This window comes from Cibotium barometz, chromosome 36 (genome assembly GCF_041138505.1).
Source record: "Cibotium barometz isolate CiBa-2024 chromosome 36, ASM4113850v1, whole genome shotgun sequence".
NCBI classification, from domain to species: domain Eukaryota; kingdom Viridiplantae; phylum Streptophyta; class Polypodiopsida; order Cyatheales; family Cibotiaceae; genus Cibotium; species Cibotium barometz.
The window spans coordinates 15,497,429-15,510,953 of record NC_141081.1 but is presented as its reverse complement, the minus strand read 5'-3'; the positions used below and the strand labels follow the sequence as shown (position 1 = coordinate 15,510,953).

Sequence of the window (13,525 nt, the reverse complement as noted above, 5' to 3'; positions counted from 1 at the left end):
GGCCAAGTGGATAGCTAGAGAAGCGGCCTATCAAGAGCTCCTCGAACATAAAGAAAACCTCATTACCCAAGCACACACGGAAATTCAAGAGCTATAAACCATTGCCTTGGATGATACCCCCTTGGAAGGGTATAACCAACTTCAACATAAAGAAAATCTCATCACCGAAGCACACACTGAAATCGCTAGAAAACATTGCCTTGGATGATACCCACTTGGAAGGGCACGACCAAAAGAAGCTGGATATGCTTCTCTCGTGGGTCACCAACTTTGACACCTTACCAATGAGTAGTAGGTCCCCCATGGATACCCTTACCTTCACCAACCGCACCTTGTTCCTTTACCGCTTCAATTCAATATCTTTTTATTCAACCCAATCTCAACCCCCACCTTCCACACCATCTTAGCCCGCATCAACACCACATGGAAACCAACCCTTGTCACCCTCTTCTTGGACACCACTCTTTTGTACTCCATTGAATCCCACTTGGTTGTCCAACCTTGCCCTATGATGCTACTTGATCGTCAATTCTACATTTTACCGAGGAAGACCTCTTCCTCAAACTCACCATATCCCCCGGCCGGCCTGAACTATCCCATCAATGAAGAACTACTTCCCTCCACCATGGTATCCATGAAAACCCTCATTTGCCGATGAGTGAAGTCAACGCTTTGTCACATGCCCAATGTTCCACTTCTTCTAGAAGACGATAGTGATTTGTTCCCTAAACTCATCCCAAAAAGTCTAGAAAAAGGAGGGTGATAAACCACAATCTTCTCCTGGACACTTTCCATAGGGTAGTGCAGGAAGACTACAAAAATACCTGCTTAAAGTAGGAAAATCTAAAGTGGGAAGAGTTCTAAAAGTCTCACTTCATCAGTAAAGCCTTAAGGGTATTCCATCTCTTCCATGATTAGCTATGGTATGGTGGCCCACATCTTCTACTATGCTCTATCTCTTGGAGGAGAGTGAGTCTTAACAGATGAGGCTCATTCTCCTCTATCTCTCTCTTAGAGGAGAATGAGGCTCATTCTCCTCTATCTCTCTCTTAGAGGAGAATGAGGCTCGGGTGAAAGTACCTGACAATAAAAGTCAAATGCAATCTATCTCACCATAGTAGGAGGGGATCCAAGCCTCGGGACTATTTGACACTCTTTTTCAAAGGGGATCAACGGATGGGGTTCTCTGGTAAGCCCTAATCGTTAGATCTTCTTCAGAATATTTGGAGAATCCTCCTAGAATCTTTGGAGAATCCAGCAGGGCGCGCCTTTCGCTTTTTTAATGCGATTAATTAACGCTCGGAGGTCCATAGCTAATTAAAAGCGATGAAATATTTAAAAAAAATGATGTTCATCAACGCCCGCGCCGTCTCTCTCTCACCTCAGAACGGATAAACGGCTCGCGCCTTCTATCCCCGAGCAAGCACAAGCACAGAGACAGAGAGCTCCCAGCAGAACCAGTAAACCTGCGCAATCCCTAGTTTCTTCTATCCCTGAGCAAGCACGAGCATAGAGAAATAGAGCTCCCAGCACAAGCATAAGCTCTGCACCCAAGATTGCATGCATCGCTGTAGTTCATTGAGGCTCTACCTTCTATCCCTGAGCAAGCACGAGGAGCGCAGATGAACCGAATGCAGTTGAGAAAAGAAAGGCGAGTGTTGTTTTAAGGAGACGAACAGAAGGTTGGTGCCATTTTAATCACATTATTTAGCGCCGATATGTTTGTGCCATAAATGTTAGTGGGTTTGTGTCTCTGTTTTACTGGTGCCTTCCACACCTTGCAGGCTGAGAGAGCAACTAGCTGCATACTTTTGGCTTCTTGCAGAACACAATCGCTATTAAAACATGTCTGTTAGGCTCTCTCTCTCGGTGTGCGTGGGTGCGCATGTTGATAGATAACAGGTTTTCAAGCCATATTTGTTTTGAGATTTTTAAAATTTTGAACCATCAAAGACTTCAAAGAGAGATCGGGCTTGCGCTCATACAATCTTTGTGAAGTATAAATTACCTTTGCATTGAGTCATTGAGTCATACTTGAGTTGTGGATGAGCTTCACATGCTTAAGAAAAGTCAACTAATGTATGGTGTTTTTTTCATAAGGTCGATGGCCACCGATGAAACACAATTGTTTGAAGATGTTTTGCTTGACGACGGTCGTACCGCTCGTTTGTGCATTGCTACAGAGGAGTGTCGCAGGTTGAATGTACGATACCTCAGGCAAGGTGATATGATTGACCATTTACGCAAAAAGCATCATATCAATGTAGATATTCCTATGCGAAAGGGTGGTCGTCCTCTAGGTCATCGCACTCAAGAGGCCCCAAGAGCTTTGTACACAAAGCAATGTCGTGCGCGCTTTGAAAATCTAGACTAGAAGCTCAACAAAAACACGAGGACTCAAGAAGCTCGACTTAAAAAGAGGGCTGAAGAGGATTGGGACGCAATGGGTGATGATGAAAGATCGTGCTTTGAAAGCAAGGATACTTACATTAGAGAGAAGGTCGAGAGTGCAATGCAAAAATACCTCGCGGGAAAGGATGTTCGCTTGAGTCGCATCAACAACCGGATTGCTGAAGGTGAGAAACATGTGAGTATAGAATAATTACTTTGGTTGGTAGTGCATTATATTCATGTGTGTTTGCATCATTTTGAGTAGTGTTTTCTTAATTTAGAGGCGCTTAATAAGCGAAGGATAATGCAACGACATCCACACCCGCCGCCAATCCTTTAAATGATGGATCACATGAAGTACGTGACGAAGTAGTCACTCCGGTAATACTCTCCTAACAAAGGCTTAATGCTTTTTTCTCATTCTTTTTTACAACGTGGTAGAGGTTCTTATATTGTCATTAAATTTATATTGCTCATTCTCTTTTGTAGGAGAAGTTGGCGAGCTTTGATGATCAAGGGCCACTTTTAGCTCCTATGAAAGAGGATAGCGCTCGTACGTTCTTCGAGGGAAGCCGAATCTTGTGCTCATTGCAAATCGGAGAGCCCCCTTGCAACTCGTGTGCAAGTGGCCAAAAAAGCAAAGGTGTGTTAAAAATAAATTCCTTTATGTAAACGTTGCTGTCATAAAGTGTAGAATGGATATGTATCAAATGTTTCTCTAATTTTGCATAGGTTGGCATATCCACAAGGCTTGGGTCTCCTACTATTATTAGTGACTCCTATCTATCTAGCACAAGTGCTCCCATTACCGTGGTCATTGCGAATGGAAGCACAACTATAGATGCTAACTTAAGTCAACCTTTGAAATGTGATGATTTCATTAAGAGGTAAGGCTATTTAATAGAAGTCTTTTATCTTTCATGTGTGAATCATTTTCTACTAGCATGTATGATCATACGTCTTTTACACTATGTAGGTTTGAGAGTGGTCTTGCTATTCAGTTTGTGTCTCATGCATCGAATCAAGTTGTTGAGGTTGATGGTAGCCTTTTGGAGTCAATTGTGACTCAAAAAGCATCGACACGGACAATGAATTTGTGTCATATGTAAGTCTATTTTTAAAAAAAGGCTTGATCTTTTCCATATGCATATGTATATTGCACGGGTGTGACATCAATGAACCGCTTAATTTATAGGTGGTTCGAGAACACAATGCCAAGCCATGTCTTCGAAAAAGCTTGGTTTTGTGACAGCCTTTGGTATGCCTTTATGAAGGCATGTCGAAATGAAGAGGCAAAAAAGCTTGATAGTTACTTTGGAGAGGTAGATGTGGCAAAGTACTTGTTTATCTTTTTTCCAATTGTGGATGGGTAGGTCTACTAACTTAGTACCTTTGATGTTCAAACTATCTATTAGGATGCTTAATGGATTAATGTGTTCTTGTTGCTTCTCATTCTACAGACATCATTGGCAACTTTTTGTGTTGCTATAAGCAGTCCCTTGGTCTTTCAATGTGATCTATTCTTACGTATCTTCGAGAAATACAAAGAAGAATGCATTTGCGGTATCATACTAATGATGTTACAAAACCCGAGCCATGGGGAAAGACTAAGTTCGTGGCTTAGAGAAATTAATGAACAGTGCAAGGAGGCTTGAAGATGCATGTAAGTACGTGCAGGGCCGCCGATCAGAGTTTGTTAGTCAGGCTCTGCAAGACGGTAAAAGTTTGTTAGTCAGGATCTGCAAGAACGATGCGATCATGCAGGGCGTCTGATTCTCGAAATTGCCAGGTGTTAGTGCAGGTAAGAGCGGCCACACGGGGTGAATAAAGAAACGAACAAAGCGGCTCTGCGAATCAGCCCACAGAATCTGGACCCGAGCTGAAAAGGAGGGGCACCGGCTTCAAACAAATGGTTCGTAGAGCTATGACTAGCACGTGTCCCAGGCAATTAGCACTGAACATGTTGTTCCAATGATGGATGCATGGATGTGGCACTAAACATGTCGTTCAATCATGGCATGCATATATCCATGCATCGTCTCTTCAACCACTTTTCACCACTTCACCTTCGTCCTCCTCCATCCACCTGTCGCGTAAATTTTAACTTCACCTTCGTGGCTACGTCACACACCTCGTCGTTTCTTGGTGCCTCATCTGGCCTGGCCTTCACCTACTCCATTTCTCACCCTCGATACAACCCTTCACCTCAATGGCATGGCATGATGGCACCCACATTCTTTATCTCCATCTTTGACCACCTCCTCATAACTAGTCTTACGAGCTCTTGCTAGTCATGGCTGGAAGCACGTTCCGTTTGCAACTAGGATGACGGATCCTTCTCCTACAAGAGCGACCGTTTTCACAGGTTTGTGTATTGCAAGTGTTATTGAAATGTGAATTGTGAAATTATTGGATATTTTATGTGATACTTATGGTATGCTCATTTGCCGCACGGTTGTGACTAGCTATGCATAAGAGTGTGGAGCATGTGCAAAAATAAACAAGAAGAGCCTAAAAAGCACAATATGCACGACAAAGAGAATGGGCTCATGCATGTATTTATTTATTAGCCAAAAAGCAAGTGCTTAAAAATAGCTTGATACATTCCACTTTGGGCTATAAATATCAAAAAACAACTTGGTCTCCAAGCTTGGCTATTTACATTCAAATTGTAGCAATTTAATTAAATGAACTATGGACGGACGACCATCGGCGCACACCAAAACCCAACGGCTACGTACCGACCAAAATCCATTGCACCCACTCTACTCCGTGCACTGATCTGCCTACTAAAAATACAAGACACATTAAATCTCACTTATCCGCCCATTACAATGCAACCACTACTCCACGCTCTTGCGCGTAGCTAGTCACGACCGTGCAGCAAGTGAGCGTACCATAAATATCACATAAAACATCCAATAATTCCACAATTCAAATTTCCATAACAATAAAGTGTCCTTGCTTTCTTCATCGCTTTGCCTGTTCGTTTCTCTCGTTGAGTAAAATGTCTTGCTGGGGCTCTCTCACGAAGTCCTACTCTATGGTGGATTTGAACGAAGATACCCCTTCCCAGACAAGCGTGGGTTTGGAGCAAAGGGCTGACGGTGGGGATGAAAACATTCGCTTGCATTTTGGAGGAGCACCTCCTTTCTCTGTCCACCCTATACCCCCTCATCGCCAGGCATCCCACCAACATGCAAGTCACTCTATTTCACGCCCTTTCGTTGCACCTGCCCGTTCCAACTCGACTTCGTCTTTGCACTTGGGTGTGTCTTCCGTCTTTGAGATCGGTTCTCTGCTCCTGCCTCAAGTAGACTGTCTTCACCGCATTCTAGTGTCTTGTCTGTGTATGGACCATTTTATGCACCACTCTTAAGCAGGCCTTCTTCACCTGTCCTGTCACCCCCACGAACCTTGCCTTTCATCCCCCTCAGCTCTCTCATGAACATGCTTCCCCCTACCTTGAAGAAGGTGCAAGCAGTGAGGCAAGGGGGACTGTATTCTGATCCCCAACCTAAGACCGTGCCTATGCCTGTTACGACAACAAACTGTGGGGTTTCTATCAGTTGGACAAGACAGGAAACCATTGCCCTTTTGGATGCTCGGAAGTGGATTGCTGAAGACATGTCCACTGGCACTCTCGTGTGTAAGTTAAGATCCAAAAAAGCTAGGTGGGCTTTCATATCCAGCCTTTGTGAGAAAGTCGGTGTGCTCAGGACTCCGATGCAATGCGAAAACCATTGGAATCGGCTTTGGAAGCCGTTCAAAGATATTGCTGGCTACAAGTGTGCTATCCCCTCTGGGCATGACTCATTTTGGAGTGATAAAGTTGACAAAACTTGTTGCTCCAGGCCTCCCAAAGTACTTTGACAAGGACCTTTATGCTACAATGGAAGAACGCTTTGGAGTGCAAAGATCGGTTGCTCCTGGGGATGCTTTGATCGACACTGCAGCAGATTTTATAGGTTTGCTATTTGAACCTGCTTGTGTTTTGCTGTGGGTGTCATCTCATCTTCCATCCTTGAGTCTTTTTTGTTGTTCTGGGTGTTAGATCTTCGCATCCCAGCTATGTTGCTTGCAAGGGATCACACTGGGCTTGGAGGTGCATATTCTGCATTTTTTGCACAATATGCACGACAAAGAGAATGGGTACAATCTCTCCCCATGCATGAGTGAGTACGCTTCCTCATGTATGTATGTATTTATTTATTAGCCAAAAAGCAAGTGCTCAAAAATAGCTTCATACATTTATCTTTAGGTTATAAATATCAAAAAATAACTTGGTCTCTAAGCTTGGCTATTTACATTCAAATTGTAGTAATTTAATTAAACGAAACTATGGACGGGCAATCATCAGCGCACACCAAAAACCGACGGCCGTGCACCGGCCAAAATCCATCGCACCCACACTACTCCGTGCACTGAACTGCTCACCAAAAATACAAGACACATTAAATCATGCTTATCTACCCATTATGATGCGACCACTGCTCCACACTCTTGTGCGTAACCAATCATGATCGTGTGGCAAATGAGCGTACCATAAATATCACATTTCACAATTCACATTTCCATAACAGCAACTGTCCTTGCTTTCATTATCGCTTTCCTTGTTTGTTTCTCTCGTGAGCAAAATGTCTTGCTGGGTCTCTCCCACGAAGTCCTACTCTGTGGTGGATTTGAATGAAGATACCCCTTCCCAGACAAGCATGGATTTGGAGTAATGGACTAATGGTGGGGATGAAAACATTCGCTTGCATTTTGGAGGAGCACCTCCTTTCTCCACCCACCCTACGTCGGGCATCCCACTAACATGCAAGTCACTCTATTTCACGCCCTTTCATTGCACTTGCCTGTTCCAACCTGTCTTCTCCTTTGCAGTCGGCGGGTGTGTCTTCCGTCTTTGAGATCGGTTCTCTGCTCCTGCCTCCAGTAGGCTGTCTTCACCACATTCTAGTGTCTCATCTGCGTATGGACCATTTTCTGCACCACCCTCAAGCAGGCCTTCTTAACCTGCCATGTCACCCCCACGAACCTTGCCTTTGACCCCCCTTAACTCTCTCAAAAAAATGCTACTCCCTACCTTGAAGAAGGTGCAAGCAGTGAGGCAAGGGGGACTGTATTCTGATCCCCAACCTAAGATCGTGCCTGTGGCTTGTTCTCACAATAGACCGTGGGGTTTCTATCAGTTGGACAAGGCAGGAAATAATTTCCCTTTTGGATGCTCGGAAGTGGATTGCTGAAGACATGTCCACTGGCACGGCCGTAGTTAGATATCGGGGTGGTTGCCAGCGTGGAGGTTTTTTCCAGCCACGCTCGTGTGGCCACGCTGGCAGCTACCAGTAAAAAAATGACGCTGCTTTGAATGCTTTGAATGCGCTGGTTCCACCGCCGCACTTATTCCCTGTAAACGAAATAGAAAGCCCCGAAAAGAAAACAGCCAGCGTAAGAACCCCATGCTCTCTGCAGCAAGCATCTCCAGCGCAAGCTTTTGCAGCGTCTCATCATAGCATGCGCATGAAGTCATCTAGAGTAGCCATTCAATGAAAAGCGAGCAGACAGAGCACAACTATCTGTTTCGTCTCAGCAGTCAGCCACGTAAGATGCGCAGATCACAGAGCACCAGCAGGCAACGTGAGCGAACAGGTGTATAAACCAACAGAGAAGAGAGCGGCCGTAGACAATCTTGCGCAGGCTTCTGACTTGTGGTCGCTCACCTCTTCTCAACAGCATTATCTTGAGTGGGTAAGAAGCAACTACCTGTATTACACCTATTGTCAAGACAAATCTCGATATCCTACTCCACTTCCAGAGTGCGCCTGTTAAAAAGATCATCAAGGCTGCTCACGGCTACAAAAGCCACCATAGCAAACACAGACCTCGCACATTTGCGAGCCGTCAACAAAGGAAGCCCTAGAGCAGCATTCGATTTTTTGCACTTGTATGATGAGAACATTACATTGTAGATATTGTACTTAAGATCATTAACAGCTTGTTTAGCTTATACCTTTAATGTCTTGTGCTTTGATGTCTTTAGTCGATAATTCTGAAGGTGGTGGTTTTGTGCAGAAGAGCAGGAATTGCGAGACATTTTAGCTCATTTAGCAACAATCGATGGGCACCCCTGTTCCCACGCATGGTCGTTTTGATGTTTCCGAAATACAATGGAGACTGGTACACAATGAAAGGTCGAAGTACAAAGTGCAAAGAGAAGCTCGTATTCCATGGGCTCATGTTGGCGAGTTTGTGAACAGAGAAGCACAAAATCCTGACTTTCCTACAACGTTTACGAGGTACTCCCACCATCATCGCACACCAGGCTCGCTAATACGGCCATTCAAGGATTCATGGCTTGAGAGCACCATGTAAGTGTTTATTTTCCATTACCTTATTTAAATGATTAGCATGCAAGGCTTTAGACTTATACCCAATTATCATTGCCAATAGATATTGGTGTGCTTTTGGGACACGTTGTGCTTCCAAACGTGTATGCCATGTGCATGAACAATCGGGTGGAAAAGATGTAGAGTACAAGAGTAATGTGCATGAAAATGAGCTTGACGATGGGGAGTTACATGGTTGTCCTACCATCAATGAAGACAGCATAAAAGCCTCTACCAAATTAAATGCCAATTTGATCAAGAAAGAGACTAAGCCAAGGCGGACACCCAAGGCAGCAGGACAGCGCATTCGAGGGTGTCAATGCCATTTCATGGTGAATCGTCTATACTTGGATCCTAGCATCGTAGTTATATCTTATATTAATCTCTTTCACACAAATAAAGAAGATATCATCTTCCATGGGGAGCCTTGTAGGAATGAGGGAAACACCCTTCTTCTCCTCTCTCCATGGATTTCATTGGAAAAAAAAGTTTGGGTTTCTAACTTGTTGTTCAAGGGCTTTACTCCACAACAAGTTTTCGATGCACACATTCAAAGTTTGCATATACGACAAAGCAAAGAGCCCAAATGTCCAATGGTGAGGGATGACTACTTATTGCTCCAAGATATACTCAATATTGAAAGGAAACATGCTATGGAGACATATCAACTACATGATGATGATGCAGAGAGTACAAGGCGATGGTGTACACAAAATGCGGATATGATATTTGTTTACCAGGAGCAAAATCTTCAAGTACAGAAGGAATTCTTTTTAGGGATCCAAACCCCATGGCAAAGAGAGATTTGTGACAAGTTCGGAAATGGAAATTTGTTGGCTATGGACTCCACATTTGGAACGAACAAGTACAAGGTATGCTTCAATTCTTGTCTGTTTTCTGCCGTGTTCAAGTCAAGGTACTTGTACTTACTATACCTAAAATGATGTAGTTTCATTTGTATACAATTCTCGTATTTGACACACATCGCAATGGCATCCCAATTGCGTGGCTTCTTGCCTCAAGTGCCACCTATGAGGCTGTGCGATATTGGTTGACAAAGTTTCGAGATCGCATGCTTGATCACCATAAATTGTGGCAGCCAAATGCTTTCATGGTGGATTATGCGGAGAGGGAAATTGATGCACTGAGGTAATTTTCCTAACATAATGCATGGTGCTTGGTCAATGCTTTATGACCATTGCTTGGATTTGTACCCTCAATACTTGGATTTGTACTCTCAGGGTCGTTTTCAATTTGCCGGTGTACTTGTGCTTATGGCATGTACGTAGGTGTTGGCTAAAACACCTCATTCGAAAGGTGAAAGATTGGCCAACACGTGCGGCCATGTTTTGGATGCTTGGTAACATCATGAATATGCGGGGAGGGTCCTCGTCTTCATATGAGCTCACCAAGGATGAAGCTAGGGAAATGATATGCAAGTTCAAGGAAGATTTTCAAAGTGAGAAGGAGTTCCTCCACTACTTTGAAATGCAGTGGCAGCCTAAAATAGGTGACTATGAGCTATTTTTCTTGCTTCAATGTGTTCCCAATGTGTTATGTTCTCTTATGGTCATATATGCTTACAAGTCTTCATCATGTTAGACATGTGGGTGCGTGCGACAAGGACATTGCCACATTCCAATCAAGACACGAATGGTGCAATCGAGGCGTACCATGGAGTTTTGAAGTACAGATTTCTAGGATCTTCTAAGAAAATGGTGGGGCGTCGAGTGGATTGGCTTCTTTACAAGCTAACCACAGCTTGTGTACCTCATTATTGGTACATACAAGTTGTGAAGGAAGAGGGATTTAAGAGAAACAATGCCATTGAGAAGGTAGTGGAGAGCTCGCATGAACGAGCTCTCAAAATTCCAGATGATTATGTGTCATTCATTGGTAGCAACATGAAGGCAGATGCTTATGTTCGAAGCCTCTCCAATCCAAACCAAGTGTACACCGTCTACAACTCAGATTGTCAATGGGCATGTTGTACATGCCATTGGTCCGAGCTTGGCAACATATGCAAGCATCAAATCAAGGTGATGCTCATGGCCGGTGTTCAGGAGCAAGGTATGGTGTCACATTGTGTGAGCATGTATGAAGATAGTGCCTTGGAGATGGTCCCGAGGAGACTACTTGAGATTAAGCCTGATGACCTCAACATCGGAGTGCCACTTGAGGATGATGCGAGCTTGGAGGAAGGGCACAATTGTGAGGATGCATCTTCAAAGTCTACACAGAGGTCAAGCTTGAATCATTTACATGACACTTTCCAACAACTTGTGGATTTTGTGCAGGATGATGCCGAGCTTATTCATGAGGCTACCACTAGCATGAAGAAGACACTTGGGCAACTACATACATTGAAAGCACAAAGAGAGGAGGGCATTGAGCTTGCAAAGTCTTTTGTACGAACTAGAGATGGCTTTGGGAATAGCTTGAAGAGAGCAAAGTCTTTCATTGAGAAAGGGATCAATAGGAAGAAGCGCAAAACAATGGATGACAATCAAGTTGGCACCTCCTTCATTAATACAGTTAAGGATAGACGCCCCTCCATGCAAGCCAAATTGGATGCAGGTGCAGTTAAAGAGTCGATGCAAGCAACAATCGAGCTAGATGGCAATGACGCCCAGATTACATGATGGCATCTATATGTATGAATGTATAACCATTGTATCATGAAGCCCATATTACATGAAGGTGGATTTTCAAATCTATATAGGCTCTCTATTGTGATTTACAAATTGTTGTTCTAAGGTTTGGTAATGTACAATGTAGGCTCTCTCTATCTCCCTTGTCTACGTTCTGAAAATTGAAAACTGATCTGAAGCATAAAACTGAAAACTGAAAATGTCAAAATGTCATCAAAAAAGTAGGGTCTTCAAAATGTCATCCAAAACGTAAACCCCATGGCAAAAAGTACATAATGTCATCATAATGTCAAAATGCCATAAATGGAGATAGGCAGCCCTTAAGCTCATGTGTTCTTCCCTAGAATAGGCTCCACAAAAGCGTCGTCGTTCAAAATCCAAGCCTTCATTCACATGAGGTTGTGAATTTCAATATAAGTAAATTTGAATTTCTCCTTTAATTATAGTAATCATAGGCATATGCTTAACATATACATATGTTTTTTAAGTTTGTTTGGTGGTAGTATAAAAAGTGCATGGTTGAAAAGAAAGACCCTTTTGCACTGAGTCATTGACCTAGTAGATGGGATACCAATATTGTAGTCGACAAACTTGATTATTACGAAACTATTCAAAAAACGTCTTAGGGGTTGGAGTTAGAACATTCAGCTAATCTACCTTTGATGTCAAATGGTTCAAAGGGGTTGGAGTTAGAACATTCAGCTTATTTACCTTTGATGTCAAATGGTTCAAAGGTGGTGTGTGGAGGCATTGAATATCAAAATGGTGGTATGTTATACAAGTGACTCCTCTATCAAATGGTGGTATTTATGAAAATGGTTTGATGCACTAGATATAACATTTCTTATAAGGTTAAAGGTTTAGTTCTCTTCTTGGCATCCTCTTGGAGGGTAGATGTAGGCTTGGTTAAGTGGCGTTGCATCAATGATAAGGCTTAGGTCTTCAATACAAAGGGATTTTGAGGTTAGCGATTTAGTTTATCAAGTATAAAAATGGCCTTTAACATTGTTGTTGATTACTTAGGATTTTGATGATGAAAGTATTTCCCTCACTAACTAAGGTTGGTTAAGAGGGTTTCTTGAGTAGACATTTCATCATGGAGAACTTTGATAGAAAAAGATTGGAACTTTTTTGTTGGTCTCAATTGGATTGGTAGAATAAGATTCTACCTTTATTGCCAAGTCTCAATTGGGTTTAAGGGATATTCTTTAAGATGGCTAGAAATTGGGAGGTTCTGAAATTAAAGGTGAAATCTTTATATTTGGATGGAGAGGATGGCATTAAAGGAGTACATGATTCATCAAAAAGGTGGTTGATGGAGAAGGATAAATCGCATCAAGAGGAACTATAAATGAGAAGGAAGCTAATTGTCTTTTACAATGAGCATCATAATGATAGTGTAGGTTCATATTTGTTGCAAAATAGAAATAACATCTTAATGTTGTTTATAGTTACCAGTAAATATATTGCTATAGTGAGGTAGATTTCTGTTTCGTTTACAGGGAATAAGTGAGAGGTTGGTGGCAGCAGGGAATAAGTGCGGCGGTGGAACCAGCGCATTCAAAGCATTCAAAGCAGCGTCATTTTTTTTACTGGTAGCTGCCAGCGTGGCCACGCGAGCGTGGCTGGAAAAAACCTCCACGTTGGCAACCACCCCGATATCTAACTATGGCCAAATATTGGGCCGCAATATTTGGCGAAATTCAATTCATCTTGCATTCCTTCTCCTTGTCTTGATTATCCATTTCGTTTGCATAGATTATTTGTAAAGGCCTCGTTTATCAGCCTATCTACCTGCACAACTTATCTTTATGATGTCCATTTACAGACCTTTCTCCGATCGTCTGCAATCGGCAAGCTTATCAACCTCTCATCATCTGTTGAGCAAGTATGTTTGCTAAAACACTTGATCTTGCATTAAATCACAATTAAAAAGCAAAAAGCAAGCTTTTTGTTTTAAGCGAATAAAACAATTCTAAAAACGCAAGTTTCTGTTGAGCAAGTATGTCTGCTAAAACACTTGATCTTGCATTAAATCACAATTAAAAAGCAAAAAGCAAGCTTTTTGTTTTAAGCGAATAAAACAATTCTAAAAAC

At 42.7% G+C, this 13,525-nt stretch overlaps 1 protein-coding gene and 2 long non-coding RNA genes across 3 annotated transcripts; all 3 read left to right on the top strand.

The window, feature by feature from the left end:
• The first annotated feature begins 3,098 nt into the window (after positions 1-3,098).
• Positions 3,099-3,770, top strand: LOC147617534 (uncharacterized). Its single transcript, XR_015262190.1, has 3 exons — positions 3,099-3,278; positions 3,393-3,496; positions 3,587-3,770. It is a non-coding gene; the product is annotated as an uncharacterized LOC147617534 (long non-coding RNA).
• Positions 3,771-5,371: 1,601 nt separating this feature from the next.
• On the top strand, positions 5,372-6,570 carry LOC147617533 (uncharacterized). Its single transcript, XR_015262195.1, has 2 exons — positions 5,372-6,359; positions 6,446-6,570. It is a non-coding gene; the product is annotated as an uncharacterized LOC147617533 (long non-coding RNA).
• A 3,454-nt stretch (positions 6,571-10,024) lies between these two features.
• Positions 10,025-11,492, top strand: LOC147617532 (uncharacterized). The gene is made up of 2 exons (XM_086775422.1): positions 10,025-10,287; positions 10,380-11,492. The coding sequence occupies exons 1-2, from the start codon at positions 10,122-10,124 to the stop codon at positions 11,417-11,419; spliced, it is 1,206 nt and encodes a 401-aa protein (XP_086631548.1). The 5' UTR covers positions 10,025-10,121; the 3' UTR covers positions 11,420-11,492.
• The last annotated feature ends 2,033 nt before the right edge of the window (positions 11,493-13,525 follow it).